The 17,545-nt window shown below is 43.0% G+C and overlaps 1 protein-coding gene across 2 annotated transcripts in view; it reads right to left on the reverse strand.

Annotated features, from left to right (window-relative positions):
- Positions 1-17,545, reverse strand: part of MIB1 (MIB E3 ubiquitin protein ligase 1) — a 116,817-nt gene that overhangs the window by 78,340 nt on the left and 20,932 nt on the right. For both annotated transcript variants that reach the window (XM_054724200.1, XM_008160247.3), the window contains exons 2-5: positions 14,204-14,375; positions 11,720-11,849; positions 3,857-3,961; positions 850-916 (exon numbers count right to left, since the gene is read on the reverse strand). In XM_054724200.1, coding sequence (XP_054580175.1) covers positions 850-916; positions 3,857-3,961; positions 11,720-11,849; positions 14,204-14,375 — 474 coding nt within the window. The remainder of the gene's footprint in view (positions 1-849; positions 917-3,856; positions 3,962-11,719; positions 11,850-14,203; positions 14,376-17,545) is intronic.

Below are 17,545 nucleotides of genomic sequence, written 5' to 3' on the forward strand. Positions count from 1 at the left end.
CATGCAAGAAAAGAACACTTTTTATCAAAAAGGCAAATCCAATCATTTGGAAAGAGGAACACAGAGTCTACATGAGAAAGAAAAGCATTCCGAGACTAAAGGCTTATTAATCAGATGAATGTGGTAAATGTTCATCATGACAACAATAAAGAATCTATAAAATTAAGGTAGTTTTGGTTTTCTTTATTCTTTTTTATTTTAATGATATGTGAAATTATATTTATTATGTTACCTTAATCTTGGGAGTTGTTCTTGTATTAGAAAGGAAATTCTAAGGATTCCATAAGTTTTAAATTGTCAGATTCTATTCTTAATAGTGAAGAGATGTAAGATCTAATACAAAATTTTTCAATAATAAGTTTACAGTTAAAAGAAAAAGTTTCAAATATATTATGACATAAATGGCATGTCAAGTCTCAAGATATGACAACTCAGTGTCTACATAAATCATTTAAAAAGAACAAATTATTGCCCTGGCTGGATTGGCTCAGTGGATGGAGCATCAGCCTGCAGAATGAAGGGTCCCGGGTTCGATTCCCAAGGGCACATGCCCAGGTTGTGAGCTCAATCCCCAGTATGGGGTGTGCAGGAGGCAGCCAATCAATGATTCTCTCTCATCATTGATGTTTCTATCTCTCTCTCCCTCTCCCTTCCTCTCTGAAATAAATAAAAATATACAGTATTTTTAAAAAGGACAAATTCTTTAAAACCAAAATAAGACCAAAAAAAAAAAAATCTCTTCAAATAGCTTTAATGGTAACTAATTTGTTAAAAGTCCACTTAAATATTTTTCCAATTCCATGAACTCTGACCCATTATTTAGTTATTTCCTCCAGTATGCTAACTCACCTAGCACAGGGCAGTGATCTCTATAGAAAGAACCTCCTTTGGCATCCTGGACACACTTCAGATCAGACTAAGAAGGGAAAAAAAAAATCACTCTTGAAAACGTCAAGTATAGCTCAATACCTAAAGTAGACAAAATGTTCATTAAAAACATACTCTCAGCAGAAAAAGGTGACGGGATTAAGAAGTACAGATTGGCAGTTACAAAACAGCCATGGGGATTGCGAAGAACAGCATCAGAAATATGGTCAATAATCCTATATAATAAAGAGGTAATATGCAAATTAATCCTCATGCCCTCACAAGATGGCTGCCTACGACCAGGCTGGCAGGGGGGTTAGTGAGGGACAACCAAACAACTGAACAAGCAGGCTGCATGGGGCAACCAGGCCAGCAGGAGGGTTAGTGAGTGACGACCAAACGACTGAACAAGCAGGTTGCGTGGGGCAACCAGGCCGGCAGGGGGTTAGTGAGAGATGACCAAACAACTGAACAGCAGGCTGCATGGAGCTACCAGGCCGGCAGGGGGGCCGTGAGGGGCAACCTGGCTGGCAGGGGGCAGGGGAGGCAGTTGGGGACGACCAGGCCAGCAGGGGGGACAGTTGGGGGCAACCAGGCCGGCAGGGGTGGGGGGGGCAGTTAGGGTGTGACCAGGCCAGAGGAGGGAGTGCAGTTGGGGGCGACCTGGCCAGCAGGAGGGGCAATTGGGGGCAATTAGGCTGGTGAGGGGAGCAGTTAGGGGAGACCAGGCCAGCAGAGGGAGCAGTTGGGGGCGACCAGGCCAGCAGGGGGGGCAGTAAGGGGTGAGCAGGCTGGCGAGGGTAGCAGTTAGGAGCAACCAGGCTGGTGGGGGGGGGGGGGCAGTTAGGAGCGATCAGGCTGGCATGCAGAGGCAGTGAGGGGCGATGAGGCTGGCGGCGGGGGAGGAGCAGGGGCAGTTAGGAACAACCAGGGAGACAGGCAGGTAAGCGATTAGGAGCCAGTGGTCCAGGATTGTGAGAGGATGTCCAACAGCGATTAGGAGCCAGCGGTCCAGGATTGTGAGAGGATGTCCAACTGCCAGTTTATCCGGCAGTCGGACATCCCCCAAGGGGTCCCAGATTGGAGAGGGTGCAGGCTGGGCTAAGGGGACCCCCTCCGTGCACAAATTTCATGCACCGGGCCTCTAGTCTATACTAATAAAAGGGTAATATGCTAATTAGACCAGGAGACCTTCTAGGAAACCTTCCAGATGTCCTTCTGGACAAAGCCAAGGTGGCAGGGCCAAGGCACAAGCAGTTAGGGGTGATCAGGCCAGCAGAGGAGGGCAGTTCAGGGCGAGCAGGCCAGCAGGGGGGCACAGTTGGGAGTGAGCAGGCCGGTGGGGGGACAGTTGGGGGCAATCAGGCTGATGGGAGGGGGCAGGTGGGGGCCATCAGGCCGGCAGGGGGGAAATTGGGGGCAAGCAGGCCAGCAGGGGGGACAGTTGGGGGCAAGATAAGGCCGGCAGGGAGGGCAGTTGGGGGTGAGCAGGCCGGCAGGGGGAGTGGGGTGTGAGTTGGGGGGGAGCAGTCTGGCGGGGGGGGTTGTATTTGGGGGTGATCAGGCTGGCATGCAGAGTGGTTAGGGGCAATCAGGCAGGCAGGCAGGTGAGCGGTTAGGAGCCAGCGGTCCCAGATTACGAGGGATCAGGCCTAAACCAGCAGTCGGACATCCCCTGAGGGGTCCCAGATTGGAGAAGTTGCAGGCTGGGCTGAGGAACAACCGCCCCCCGCCCCCCACCGTGCACAAATTTCATGCACTGGGCCACTAGTATGTAATAAAAAAAGAAAGCAGAGGGGCAGCTGTTTTATATTTTAGAAACATGAAATAGGGGGCTTGAATATATGCATTGATTACACAACTATTACATTACTATTACACTTTATTATTAATATAAACCTTAGGGCCCTGACCAGTTTGGCTCAGTGGATAGAGTGTCGGCCTGTGGACTGAAGGGTCCCAGGTTCGATTCCGGTCAAGGGCATGTACCTTGGTTGCGGGCACATACCCAGTGGGGAGTGTGCAGGAGGCAGCTGATTGATATTTCTCTCTCATCGATGTTTCTAACTCTCTCTCCCTCTCCCTTCCTCTCTGTAAAAAATCAATAAAATATATTGATAAAATCAATAAAATATATATATATATATATATATATATATATATATATATATATATATGTAAACCTTAGGGTAAACTTCAAAAACAAAAAAAAAATAATTTTAACATCTATTGTAATCTGTATTTTTACTAGAGGCCCAGTGCACGAATTCATGCACCAGTGGGATCCCTCGGCCTGGCTTGCGGGATCAGGTCGAAACCCGCTCTCCAACATCCCCCGAGGGGTCCCGGATTGCAAGAGGGTGCAGGCCAGGCCGATGGACCCCACCAGTGCATGATCGGGGCCAGGCAGGGACATGGAAGGTTGGTCAGCAGGGGAGGGACCGTGGGAGGGCTCCAGGGCGTGTCCAGCCCATCTCGCTCAGTCCCGATCGTCCAGACCCCAGCTGCAAGCTAACCTACCGGTTGGAGCGTCTGCCCCCTGGTGGTCAGTGCACATCATAGTGAGCGGTTGAGCGGCCTTAGCATATCATTAGCATATTACACTTTGATTGGTTTAATGAATGACCGGATGACCAGACAATTAGCATATTAGCCTTTATTATATAGGATCAGCCACCAAAGCCTAGAATGCAAATATACCATAAAAATCTTATTATAATACTATTTTCCATGCCCCTGCCAAGGAGCAGCCTTACAGATGATTTTAAGTCTTAGATTCTTACACTATTAAATAGTTCAAACAAATATAGTAAAAATGTAAAGTTTATTAAATTTTCACTTTATAGATTTCCCCTCCTATTGCATATTCATGATGATTCAGATGGCTGTATTCTGACAAAAAGAGATGACAAAAGAAAAAATTCAAAAATACAATTATTTCCCTTCTTTCATCCATCCAATATTTTCTTTTGTGGTTCTTACTACTTACCATGCCCTCAAAGCCAACTCTGTAAAGGTTCTTAGCACCATTATCCCAGAGAACATATGCTGCGCTATGTGGGCTTGATGCACTCCAGTCTTGGATTTCTGTTACCTATAAGAGAATTTTTTGAGAAAATTATTTTTTAAAGGGAGATAGAAGAGGTTGTTTCTTTTAATTATATTTAAATCTTGAAAATTATTTGTTATTATTCTGTATAACAAGATATGAATAATACTTATTTGCCAAATATATGTCACTTCTAATATATAATTGAATTATAGTGAGGTATTTTTTCAGAATTATAAGGTAATTTCTAAAACAATTATAAAAATTTAAAATTGAAAGGCTTAGTGATTATAATAATAGATTTTCAGAAAATACAAAAATCAATACAAAATTTTAAATCTTTACTCTTAAAGGTTCATTTTAAGAAGAGTGTTTTCTTTTAAACCCACTATGTAATACAAAATTCAAAATCTTCTGAATGATTCAAGATTAACCTGCTCTCTGGTCAGCTAAAATATGATAAGCATGAGGCTCGATGGCAATGTTCAAGGAGACTTGAGTGACTTTGTTTCCCAGAAGTTCCTTCAGTTGCCTCAAAAAGCAGGCAATCTTAGCTAAAACACCATGTCTGTCTACCATGGAAATCCAGACACAATCTCAAGGCCCCACACAGCACCAGATACTAATTCATAAACTTACTTATTATTTTAAAAATTTACTGGGTTACTACTGCTTAAAGGCCAAGAATCAACTACACAAAAATGATACACAGTGAGCACTAAATGTGGGTATTCTCAAGTAAACCAGTCTACAGCTAAGAATGGGAAATGGTACATGTTCACTTATTACTTTTCTCCATGTTGACGCTTACAATCAGCCATCCTTCATAGTTAATTAGAATGCTAGGATGTTTAAGGAATGACCTGAAAAACAGGCTATTATTTCAAATATGACATATAATGACCCTTTCATTTTTACACTGTACTAAAGAAATCATTTTGTAAGCTATGTATTTTATGGTGCTGTTGTAGAGGAAAAAATTTTAAAGTCTGTGTCAGCTGAAGAAATCACAGGAACTGAAAAGCCTCTTTTGTATACATTGGTGCCAAATGAATTTTTTCAAGTTAAATTCTGTCACTATGGTGTGAGAGAGAAACATTGATGGGTTGCCTCTCGCATGCGCCCTGACTGGGGATCAAACCCAAAACCTAGGTATGTGCCCTGATCAGGAATCGAACCCACAAACACGTTGGTGTACAGAATGATGCTCCAACCAACTGAGCCATCCGGTCAGGGGAAGTGTACTTTTTTATTGTCTGACTTTTTTTTACTTGATTCCTTCCACATCCACACAGAGACTGGTAGAAGGGGGAAAAAGACGGTTAGAAGGGGTGGAGATGCGGAAGGGGGTGGTCCCACACCCACGTGTGGCAGATAAAAATCAGAAGGAATATCTGGGCTGTAGAGGCTCCCTGCAGAGGAGCGAAGGGGTCCCAGCCCCACACCAGGCCACACAGCCCAGGGTTCCAAGCCAAGAAGAGAAGTCTTCATAATCTCTGGCTGTAAAATCCAACAGGGATGTGGCTGAGTGAGACAGACAGCAGCTTAAGTCCCAAGCGTTCCTCTTGAAGGGCTCCCACAGGAGAACAGACTTACTTGCTCTGAGCTACAGTATTGGGACAGCAGCTCAAATGGTGCAGGAACATATGAGGAGGAACTAATTGCCTGTCATTAGGACAAGAACTGAAGGAACAACTTTTTTCCAGACAGAAGTGCTGGCAGAGGTCATTGTTCCTTTTCTGAGCCCTCCTCCCAAAGAGCTTGCAGACAATGCCATATCTGAGTCTTCATAACATGGCTAACACTGTTCACTCCACCCTGGTGATTCCCTGAGACCTTGCCCCACCCAACTGCAGCCCATCAACACATATCCAGTGGCTTTTCCATACAAATGGCCTCTCTTGGCTCATGCTTCAGACTTTTCTAAAATCTCTCAAACAAGAAAATTAACTGCAGCTCCAGTCAGACTACTCCAAAACCGCCCAAGCAAAGGAGGAGAAAACTAGCCCTTGCTGTAGCTCCTGCTGGGGGACACACAGTACACAAGGGTACACCAAGAGTGTCCACCTCAAGTAACTGGGAGGCTGACCCGTTGAACCAATAGGACACCTAGTACACAAAACTACCCTACCAACTTAGGGAAGCAGAGAATATGAGAAGGCAAGGAAACAGATCACAAACCAAAGAAATGGAGGAGAACAAGTGACTGGACATAGAGTTCAAAACCACGGTTATAAGGTTTTTCAAGAATTTCATGGAAAAGGCCGATAAATTCAATGAGACCCTTGAGGATATGAAAAAGGACCAACTAGAAATTAAACATACACTGACTGAGATAAAAAATATTATACAGAGACCCAAAAGCAGACTAGAGGATTGCAAGAATCAACTCAAAGATTTGGAATACAAAGAGGCCAAAGACACTCCTCCAGAGAAGCATGAAGAGAAGAGAATTCAGAAAGTTGAAGATAGTGTAAGAAGCCTCTGGGACAACTTCAAGCGAACCAACATCAGAATTATGGGGGTACCAGAAGAAGAGAGAGAGCAAGATGCTGAAAACCTATTTGAAGAAATAATGAACGAAAACTTCCCCCACCTGATGAAAGAAATAGACTTACAAGTCCAGGAAGCGCACAGAACCCCAAACAAAAGGAATCCAAAGAGGACCACACCAAGACACATCATAATTAAAATGCCAAGAGCAAAAGACAAAGAGAGAATCTTACAAGCAGCAAGAGAAAAACAGTTAGTTACCTACAAGGGAGCTCCCATACCGATTATCAGCTAATTTCTCAACAGAAACCATGCAGGCCAGACGGGAGTGGCAAGAAATATTCAAAGTGATGAATAGCAGGAACCTACAACCAAGACTACTCTACCCAGCAAAGTTATCATTCAGAATTGAAGGGCAGATAAAGAGCTTCACAGATAAGAAAAAGCTAAAGGAGTTCATCACCACCAAACCAGCATTATATGAAATGCTGAAAGGTATTCTTTAAAAAGAGGAAAAAGAAGAAGAAAGATAAAAATTATGAACAACAAATACATATCTATCAACAAGTGAATCTAAAAGTCAAGTGAATTAAAAATCTGAAGAACAGAATAAACTGGTGAAATTAATAGAATCAGAGGCATAGAATGGGAGTGGACTGATAATTCTCAGGGGGAAAGGGGTGTCTGTGTGGGGAGTATGGGAAGAGACTGGACAAAAATCATACATCTATGGATAAGGACAGCGGGGGGGGGGAGGTAAGGGCAGAAGGGGTGTGGGAACTGGGTGGTAGGGAGATATGTGGGGAAAAAGGAGAAACAATTGTAATCTGAACAATAAAGATTCATTAAAAAAAAATTTTAAAAAATAAAATAAAATAAAAATAATAATAAAAATAAATAAATAAATAAATAAAATAAAATCTCTCAAACAAGCGCATCTGGCCTTGAGATGTGTCATACCTCTCACTAAGTGCCTCACTGACAACAGTGGCAGCTGGCCTTGGTTCAGGGGCTGACCTCTCCTAGGCACCTCCAAGCCCAGCACAAGTAATAGTCATCTTCAGATTGCTTTGTAGCTCATGCCAGGTGGCCCCAAATTTGGCCTGTTCCTCCCTGGAGGCCCCAGAGTCAGCACACCTGGTAGACAGCTTCGGAACACACCAAAGCACCACCCAACTGCCTTCATGAGAAACACACTCAAGGAGCAGACTCAGAAGGCATCAGAGCCCTGCTGAAGTAAGTCAGTCCTGTTCCATGGTGTCAATGCCTGCACAGCTGATCCGCCATGGTGGTTGTAGCCAGTCCTCGCAGCTGACTGATCTGGAGGTAAATTCCTTCCACTGAGGTGCCAACAGCAATCATGCTCAACGACAACAAGAAGATGTACACTGCCCACTCTGGGGAGTGACCGGCTCAGGTGATCGGGGAAGCTGTGCCACTGGACCCTGTAGGACACTACTAATTAATGCACCATACAAAGTCCAGGAGATGCAGCAGCTCTACCTAATATATAGAAACAAATACAGAAAGGCTGCCAAAATGAGAGAACAACAACAACAAAAAAACATATCCAAATGAAAGAACAGAAAAGAATTCCAGAAAAAGAACTAAATAAAATGAAAACAAGCAATCTACCAGATGCAAAGTTCAAAACACTGGTTATAAAAATGTTCAATAAACTTAGGGAAAGAGAAGATGAACTTAGTGAGAACTTCAACAAAGATAAGAAACATAAAAACGGAACTAAAAAACATAAAAAAGAACCAGTAAGAAATGAAGACCTAAGTGAAATGAAGAATACATTACAGGGAATCAACAGTGGAGTACATGAAGCAGATGATCAAATCAAAGATTTGGAAAATAAAAAAAGCAGAAAATACCCAGTGGAAACAGCAAAATGAAAAAAGAATCCAAAAACTGAGTGTAGTGTAAGGAGCCTTTGGGACAACTTCAATCATACCAATATTCATATCATGGGGGTACCAGAAGGAGAAGAGAGAAAGCAAGAAACTGAAAACCTTTTTGAAAAAATAATGACAGAAAACTTCCCTAATCTGGTGAAGGAAATGGACATACAAGTCCAAGAAGCACAGTGTTCCAAACAAGATGAACCCAAAGAGGGCCACACCAAGACACATCATAATTAAAATGACAAAAATCAAAGAAAAAGAGAGAATCTCAAAAACTGCAAGAGAAAAGCAGTTAGTTACCTACAAGGGAGCTCCCATAAGACTGTCAACAGAAACTTTGCAGGCCAGAAGACAGTGGCAAGAAATATTCAAAGTGATGAAAAGTAAGGACCTATAACCAAGATTACTCTACCCAGAAAAGCTATCATTTAGAATTAAAGGACATATAAAGAGCTTCCCAAACAAAAAAAAGCTGAAGGAGTGATGACACCACCACACCAGTAATACAATAAATGTTAAAGGATCTTTAAGAAGAAAAAGAAAGGTCTAAAACATGGATAATAAAATGACAATAAATACATATCTATCACCAATTATTTTAAATGCAAATGTATTAAATGCTCCAATCAAAAGACATATAATGACTGAATGGATAACAAAATAAGACTCTTACATATATTGTCTACATGAGATTCCCTTCAGATTGAAAGACACACACAGACTGAAAATAAAAGTATAGAAAAAGACATTTTATGAAAATGAAAACAAAACAAAAAAAAGGCTAAAATAGCAATACTTATACCAACAAAAGAGACTTTAAAACAAAGGCTATATAACACAAGACAAAGAAGGAACCAGCAATTCCATTTCTGGGAATTTATTTTAAAAAAATAAATTAATTAAAAAGACATATGCACCTATATCATTGCAGCATTATTTACAATAGCCAAGATATGGAAGCAGCCTAAGATGAATGGATAAAGTGGAAGTATTGCATATATACAATGGAATATTACTCAGCCATAAAAAAGAATGAAATCTAGCCATCTGCAACAATATGGATGTGTCTATAGGATGTTGTGCTAAGTGAAGTAAGTCAGACAGAGGAAGACAAATGCCATATGATTTCACTTAGACTTGGAATCTAAAGAGAAAAATAAATGAACAAGCAGAACAGAAACAGACTCATAGATAGAACATTTTGATGGTTGTCTGATGGGAGGGGGCTGGGGAAATGAGTGGAAAAGGTGAAGGGATTAAAAAGTACAAATTGGCAGTTACAAAACAGTCATGGGGATGTAAAGTACAATATAGGGAATACAATCAATAATATTGTAATATGAGGCCATGTGCCCCTGGATCGGGGTAAGGCTCGGTCCCGGGTCCGGGTGAGGCCTCGCACACCTAGGTCCGGGTGAGGCCATGCGCCCCTGAGTATGGGAGAGGCCACGCGTCCCTGGGTCCGGGGGAGGCCACGTGCCCCTGGGTCCGGGTGAAGCTGGATCCCGGGTCCGGGTGAGGCCGTGTGCCCCTGGATCCGGGTGAGGCCGGGTCCCGGGCCCGGGTGAGACCACACGCCCCTGGGTCCGGGTGAGGCCACGTGCCTCTGGGTCCGGGTGAAGCCGGATCCCGGGTCCGGGTGAGGCCATGTGCCCCTGGATCCGGGTGAGGCCACACGCCCCTGGGTCCGGGTGAGGCCACGTGCCCCTGAGTCCGGGTGAAGCCATGCCCCTGGGTCCGGCCGAGACCAAACCAGATGGAGTCGGACCTCCGTTACCACCATTTGTCCACCATCCAGAGCTGAGGGGTCAGTGCCGACATGTACACATAAGGAACTAGTGGACATTGAAATTGGGTCTCTAAAGAACTGTTGGTCCAGAAAGAAACTCACTACAGACTGATTCATTTGCTTGTCAGCATAACTATTATTGCTCGTCTCACATTCAGTTCTTATAAGTATATCTCTAGTGACACATGATCTCGCTCATCTAGGGGAAATGATGAACAACATAGACTGATGAACAAGAACAGAACCAGAAACAAGGAGGCATTGATCGGACTATCGATGGGGGGTGGGGGGAGGGGGGAGAGATCAATCAAAGGACTTGTGTGCATGCATATGAGCCTAACCAATGGTTAAGTTCAACAGGGGGTTGGGGCATCCGTGGGGAGGGGTGTGGAATGGGAATGGGGGGATGAGGACAAATATGTGACACCTTAATCAATAAAGAAATTTTAAAAATAAATAAATAAAAATAAATAAATAATAATATTGTAATAACTATGTATGGTGTTAGACGGGGTACTAGATTAATTGTGGCAATCACTTAGTACGTTATATAATGTCAAATCACTGGGGTATACACTTGAAACTATTATAATGTATGTCAACTGTAACTGAAAAATAAAAACATTATTTAAAGTAAAAAAAATAATCATTCCTCAACGATAAAAAGTCTCAAATGTGAAATGTTATTTATTTCAGTGCATCTAGCATTTAGGATAACACAGAGTATACATAATTCAACACACATTTTTTTACTGAATCAATGAATGATCAGCAAAAGCAACATAAAATCCAAAATAAATAAATCCAACAACCCATTTAGCCTAATATCTCTGGCTATCCCACCCCAGTGAAACAGGCTCGACACAATTCCCTTCAGAATAATTGCTAAAATTGACCCTAAACAGCTCTACACGCTACCTGAGAATCGTAACAAGAGTTAAGTGGACTAGGTAATAAAGTAGCTGCTTATTACCCCCTAAGACTCAGGTCTTTGAAAGAATGGAATATAAAACAAGTGAAATTGTAGCCCTAACCAGTTTGGCTCAGTGGATAGAGTGTCGGCCTGTGGACTGAAGGGTCCCAGGTTCGATTCCTGGTCAAGGGCATGTACCTTGGTTGCGGGCACATTCCCAGTAGGGAGTGTGCAGGAGGCAGCTGAATTGATGTTTCTCGCTCACAGATGTTTCTCTCTATCCCTCTCCCTCTGCCTTCCTCTCTGTGTAAAAAGTCAATAAAATATATTTATAAATAAATAAATAAAATAAAACAAGTGAAATTGTAATAGCAAGAAAGTTAAGAGTATTAGGTAAAGCTCAGGGAAGGCTGACCAAACAGATTGTTTAGAATGGCATTCTGGGCAACAAAGTGGCAATATTGAAGCCTAAAGGTAGGAAGGTAAAATCTACCCAACAACTTTCTCAAGAAATACCAATATTTACAATGGAGCAGGAACAACCTCTTTTCTTTCAAGAAAAAAGGGAAATTAAGATTTAAAAAATTGCTCCTAGCATAGAAAAAAATGTGCCACAAAATTCAATTACAGTAATAAATAAAAATCTCCTGACATACTATATTCTAGAATAACATGATGAATTAAGAAAAAAGTTTTACCTTCCCCCTACGTCCATTTCCTCCATCCTGATCTTCCCATTGCCAGTCTACTCCTCGTACCACTCTGGCACCTGCAAAGATCCCTCTGGCTGTAATCTTCTTAGATTTTCTACGAGATTCTAATAGAACCCTAAAAATAAAATTATTTCAAACTTGTTCAAAAATAGGTAACATTATTTTTTAACAACAGTATATAAAAGGTTATTTCGAAAATATAAAAGATTTTTTTAAATAGTAATGAAATCCACATATGGACCCAATCTAACTACTTCAAATTATCACTATACTCTTCACTGCTTTAAGAGATAGCAAACTCAAATCAAGTACAACTGTTAGGCAAATAATATAAATGAGTTCCTAAGAAAAACAGCGCCACAGAAATGAAAAACGGCAAGTGGCACTTGACCTCAGGCTTATTTAGGAAGACAACAGGGAGTGGTAGGGACTTTGGTGAACTCAAGCATGGATTTGTCTACAGGGTACAGGTGCTCCTGCGCTTCAGCAAACTCTTGCCATGAACAAATGTAGGCCCAGTGCTAAGTTTTCTGGGGGTGTGCGCACATAAGTGTGAAAGTGTATGTGAATGTGTGCATGTTTTAAGAATTGATAAACTTAGATTTTTGTGTGAAATCACCCAATTTCAAAAGGTTAACAATTGTTCAAAATTTTGGAACATGGTATATGTCAAGTAAAAATACATCTGTGGCCTAGACTTGACCTGCATTAAACTGCCTCCAAAGTTCTGCATACCTACAGAAGACTGTGGACCTTGAAAAAGATTCTAAACTCAATTATATGGACCAGCTGGGTTTTCCAAGCATCTACCCCCGTATTCTGCATCCTTCTCATTCATAAAACCAAAAGGATTTAGGATATTTTTCGTTTTGCTTTTCTGCTTTCATCTCATTATTCTATTCATTTTTAGAATATCTTTATTTTTTTATTTGTTTAGAGAGCAGAATACCTTTATTATACTCTAATTTTTAAAATTGTAAACAAAAGACAAAAATAAATAACTTGTTGCAATTACTTAGTTAATAAATGGCAGGACCATGATTTGAACTGGGAAACCAGGTCACCCAAATCCATTTTTCTATTACTCCTGCTGCTTCCCTATGACTGGCTAGATTCGTGTTCCTATGCATTATCCATCCTATCTAATAAAAGAGTAATATGCAAATTGACCATCACTCCACACAAGATGGCTGCCCCATGTGGACACAAGATGGCCACCACAAGATGGCCAGCAGGGGAGGGCAGTTGTGGGCAATCAAGGCCAGCAGGGGAGGATAGTTATGGATGACCAGGCCAGCAGAGGAGGGCAGTTAGGAGGGACCAGGCCTGCAGGGGAGGGCAGCTGGGGGCGACCAGGCCAGCAGGGGAGGGGCAACCAGGCTGGCAAGGGAGGGCAGTTAGGGGCAATTGGGCCGGCAGCGGAGCAGTTAGGCGTCGATCAGGCTAGCAGGGGAGTGGTTAGGGGGTGATCAGGCTGGCAGACAGAAGCAGTTAGGGGCAAACAGGCAGGCAGGCAAGCAAGCAGTTGGGAGCCAGCAGTCCTGGATTATGAGAGGGATGTCTGACTGCCCGTTTAGGCCTGATCCCCTCAGGCCTAAACGGGCAGTCAGACATCCCTCAAGGGGTCTCAGATTGGAGAGGGTGCAGGCTGGGCTGAGGGACACACCGTCCCTCCCCCCGTGCACAAATTTCGTGCACCGGGCCTCTAGTATCTACATAAGAAGACTAAATTACCTGAAACTCTATGCCCATTCACAATTAACACTCCTCTCTCTTACTGCTACGACACTCGGTACATATCCCTACATAGAGTATAAAACATCACATGATAATCACTGTTGATCAAATAATCCCTTAACTTGAAAACTCTTTAAGTACTTTACCTTCAAATTTACACAAGCATAGTAGCTGCCTCAAAGTCTTAATAAATGCCTCTTGACTGAATCAATGGACCCTAGTGGTAGCAATTAACAGAATAGAAGGTATAGCAAGAAAATAATCAGCCCTGATGGTAGCTCAGTTGGTTAGCGCAGCGTCCAATACACCAAGGTTGGGGGTTCAATCCCCTGTCAGGGCACATATAAGAATCAACCAATGAATGCATAAATAATAGAAACAACAAATCAATGTTTTCTAAAAATCAATCAACAAAATAATAAAAACACTTCAGCTTGTTAATAAAAAAATAAAGAAGAAAATAATCAGTCTCTCTTGAGCTACCCTTGCATTTCCAAATACTGAGTAGTATCAGGTCTCTAATTGAGAGGAAGAATTGCCTAGATTATCTTGGAAAAATACTTAGAGCTTCGTCTTCACAGGGGCAAGCCTGGTCCACTTCTAGCCTGCTATCTGCTACCTCCTGACTAAACTAGCTCTTAGAAGCTTTCCTAATCCTATTTTTAAGGCTGAATAGTATAAAATTTTAATACAAACAAGAAATTGCGACTGAAGAAAAACTATTTCCCATACCGCTCACTTCCAGGTGTAGTAATTCTATAGAAGCGATGCCTTAAGTGATGCTTATCTCCATGATAACACACTGTGCACAAATCATAATTTGTACACTCTGCACACTTCCATCGAATGCCAATGATTGGTTGCTGGCGGCAGGTATCACACATGGTTCCATCATGCTTAATGCCTATTAAAACAAGGATACATCCTTACATTAATTACAGGTATTATTTACTTGAATATTACTTCTTAAGAGGAAAAATAAGAACACATCATTTTACCAAGTATTTCAATAAAGTAGGAAGTAATATTTCAAATACACCATATATAGTTTCAAGATAACATATTACAAATATTTTAATCAGCACAAATTATAGGCTAAATAGCTTCTATCCCTTCTTTTTCCCATTAATAAAAACATTTCCCAGTAGCACTTCCCTTTATCTCATCCACAAACTGAAACTGAGATTCAGTCCAGAGAAAGAAAGGAGAATCTTTTATCCCCAAGGAGATGTTTCAGACTTCAACACTCAGAAATCTTTTGAGGAATTTAAACTTATCCTCTAAGTAATTACTCCAAAAGAAAATACAATAAAAAAAAAAAAGAAAATACAATTTTATCCTCAAGATATCATAGAAACAAACTATCAATTTACTTAAGAATTTTTATCTAGGTATTGACTATTTTCCCACAAACAATAAACTTCAGAAAATGATTAGCAAGCAAGTTTCCCAGTTTAAAGGATAACAATATACTCTAGTTGAGTTTGTTGTGTTTTTTTTCCTTAAGTAATAAGGAGTAATACACTCTAGAAAATGTTCACTAAAAATGTTCACATGCATGGATGAGATAGACAATAGAATGATAAAAGGTACCACTAAAAAGTAATGAAAATAACTGACATTTCAGAGTAATAGAATTGGGGTAATATTCTATTATTCTGTTACCAGAGGTCCGGTGCAGATTCGTGCACTGGTGGGGTCCCTTGGCCTGGTTTGCACCCTCTCACAACCCGGGACCCCCCGGGGGATGTCGGACTGCTAGTTTCGGCCCGATCCCCACAGGCCAGGCCGAGGAATCCAACAGGTGCACGAATCCATGCACCAGGCCTCTACTATGCATACCAGATCTTTGGTTAATCTCTTCCCACCCTTCCCCTTCCCTCTGAGATTCATCAGTCTGTTCCATGTTTCCATGCCTGTGTATTGAGCATCTGCCCCCTGGTGGTCAGTGCATGCCATAGCTACCGGCTGAACAGTCGAACGGTCGCATAGGCTATTATATCTATAATAATAAAAGCGTAATATGCTGATTAGACAAAACATCCTTCTGGATGACCTTCCGGATGAAGCTGCAACAGCAGGAGCCAAGGCAGAGGCAGCCGCCGCCGCAGCGGGGCTGAGCCCCTTGCACAAATTTTGTGGATCAGGCCTCTAGTCCTAATATATAAAAACCCAGGGTCATAACATCCAAAACAACCGAAGGCTCGACCGACCGGAAGTCAGTGCTGGACTGCCGCTGCTTCGGGCGCCCCAACCCAGCACTGACTGCTGAGGGGGCTGCGGATCAAGCATGAAGAGAGGCCTGGACAGAGAAGCAGGGTCTGATCAGTAGCCTCCGTGGCAGCTGTTGATCAACACTTGCCTCTCTCTTTCGCTCCGGACCTGGCCAGCAGCCACGCCTCTCTCTCTCTCAGGCCTCAGCTGGGGCTGCTGATCAGTCCTGCCTCTCTGATCAGGCCCAGAGATAAACCTGGAAATGCTGACTGGCATAGAAACCGACCAATCAGAACCTAATCTGGGTGGACTGTGAAGACAGAACCTAAGGTGGGGGCTGAGGAGGGGTTTTGAGGGCAACAGCTATTTGGTGTAAGGTGTAAGAAAGCAGTTCAATTGTTTAATGACCAGTTTGGCAGTATAGTGCATATGGCTGGCTATCAGTCCAGATATAGGGATTATGTATTTTTGTCTGCCAACAGCATCTCCTCCTGATGAAAAAGGCTTCCCCCACCCATTTAAGCAATCCTGTCCTATATAATCTATCTAGACTACTAAAAGGGTAATATGCTAATTAGACCGGGTCAACAAGCCATCTTCCGGATGTCCAACTTCCTTCGGGACAAAGCCATGGTGGTGGGGGCCAAGGCAGAGGCCATTAGGGGCAATCAGGCCAGCAGAGGAGGGCAGATGGGGACAACCAGGCTGGCAGGGGAGGGCAGTTGGTGGTGAGATCAGGCCGGCAGGGGAGGGCCATTGGGGGCAAGATCAGGCCGGCAGGGGAGGGCCATTGGGGGCAAGATCAGCCCGGCAGGAGAGGGCAGTTAGGGGTGATCAGGCAGGCAGAGGCAGTTAGGGGCGATCAGGCCAGCAGGGGAGAGCAGTTAGGGGCGAGATCAGGCCGACAGGGGAGGGCCATTGGGGGTGAGATCAGGCCAGCAGGGGAGGGCAGTTGGGGGCAACCAGGCTGGCAGGGGAGGGCAGTTGGGGGCAAGATCGGGTTGGCAGGGGAGGGCAGTTGGGGCGAGATCAGGCCAGCAGGGAGGGCAGTTGAGGGCAACCAGGCCGGTAAGGAAGGGCAGTTGGAGGCAAGATCAGGCCGGCAGGGGAGGGCAGTTAGGGGCGATCAGGCAGGCAGAGGCATTTGGGGGCGAGATCAGGTCAGCAGGCAGATAGGTTAAGGGACGATCAGGCAGAGGGGTTAGGGGCAATCAGGCAGGCAGGCAGAGGCAGTTAGGGGTGATCAGGCAGGAAGGCAGGCAGGTGAGTGGTTAGGAGCCAGCGGTACCAGATTGTGAGAGGGATTTCCGATTGGAGAGGGTGCAGGCTGGGCTGAGGACACACACACACACACCCCGTGCATGAATTTCATGTACCGGGCCACTAGTACATAGATAAGCAAGAACTGTGCTGTCTGTACAACAGTGACACACTCCTGGATTCCAATTCTGGTTTCCTATCAGCTATTTTGGGCCCCTGAAAAAGTTATTTCAACTGAAGTATTTATATATTAAAAAAATTATTTATTTCAAAATAATTGGGAGGGGGCAGAGGGGATTGCTCAAGTTAAAGTTGGGCAACAGGTAACAGGGAGGTTCGTTATATTTTTATATTTTTGTAAGTTTAGAAATTTTCCATAATTAAATAAAAGAAAGAAGTTATTTTAGTTTCCTTTGGAGGAAGCAATATGTTCTTTAAAGGTAAAAGATATTCTAGGAATCTAAGAAGAATGTGCTATATACGCAAGAACTAGAGTATAAAAGTACTAAACTCTACAAAAACTATTATACTACTACATAAGGATAAATCTGTGTCTGAGTGGAGGTGGTTAAGAATAAAATGAGGGTCAGGGAGGAATGA

Source organism: Eptesicus fuscus, chromosome 12 (assembly GCF_027574615.1).
Source record: "Eptesicus fuscus isolate TK198812 chromosome 12, DD_ASM_mEF_20220401, whole genome shotgun sequence".
In the NCBI taxonomy this organism is placed as follows: domain Eukaryota; kingdom Metazoa; phylum Chordata; class Mammalia; order Chiroptera; family Vespertilionidae; genus Eptesicus; species Eptesicus fuscus.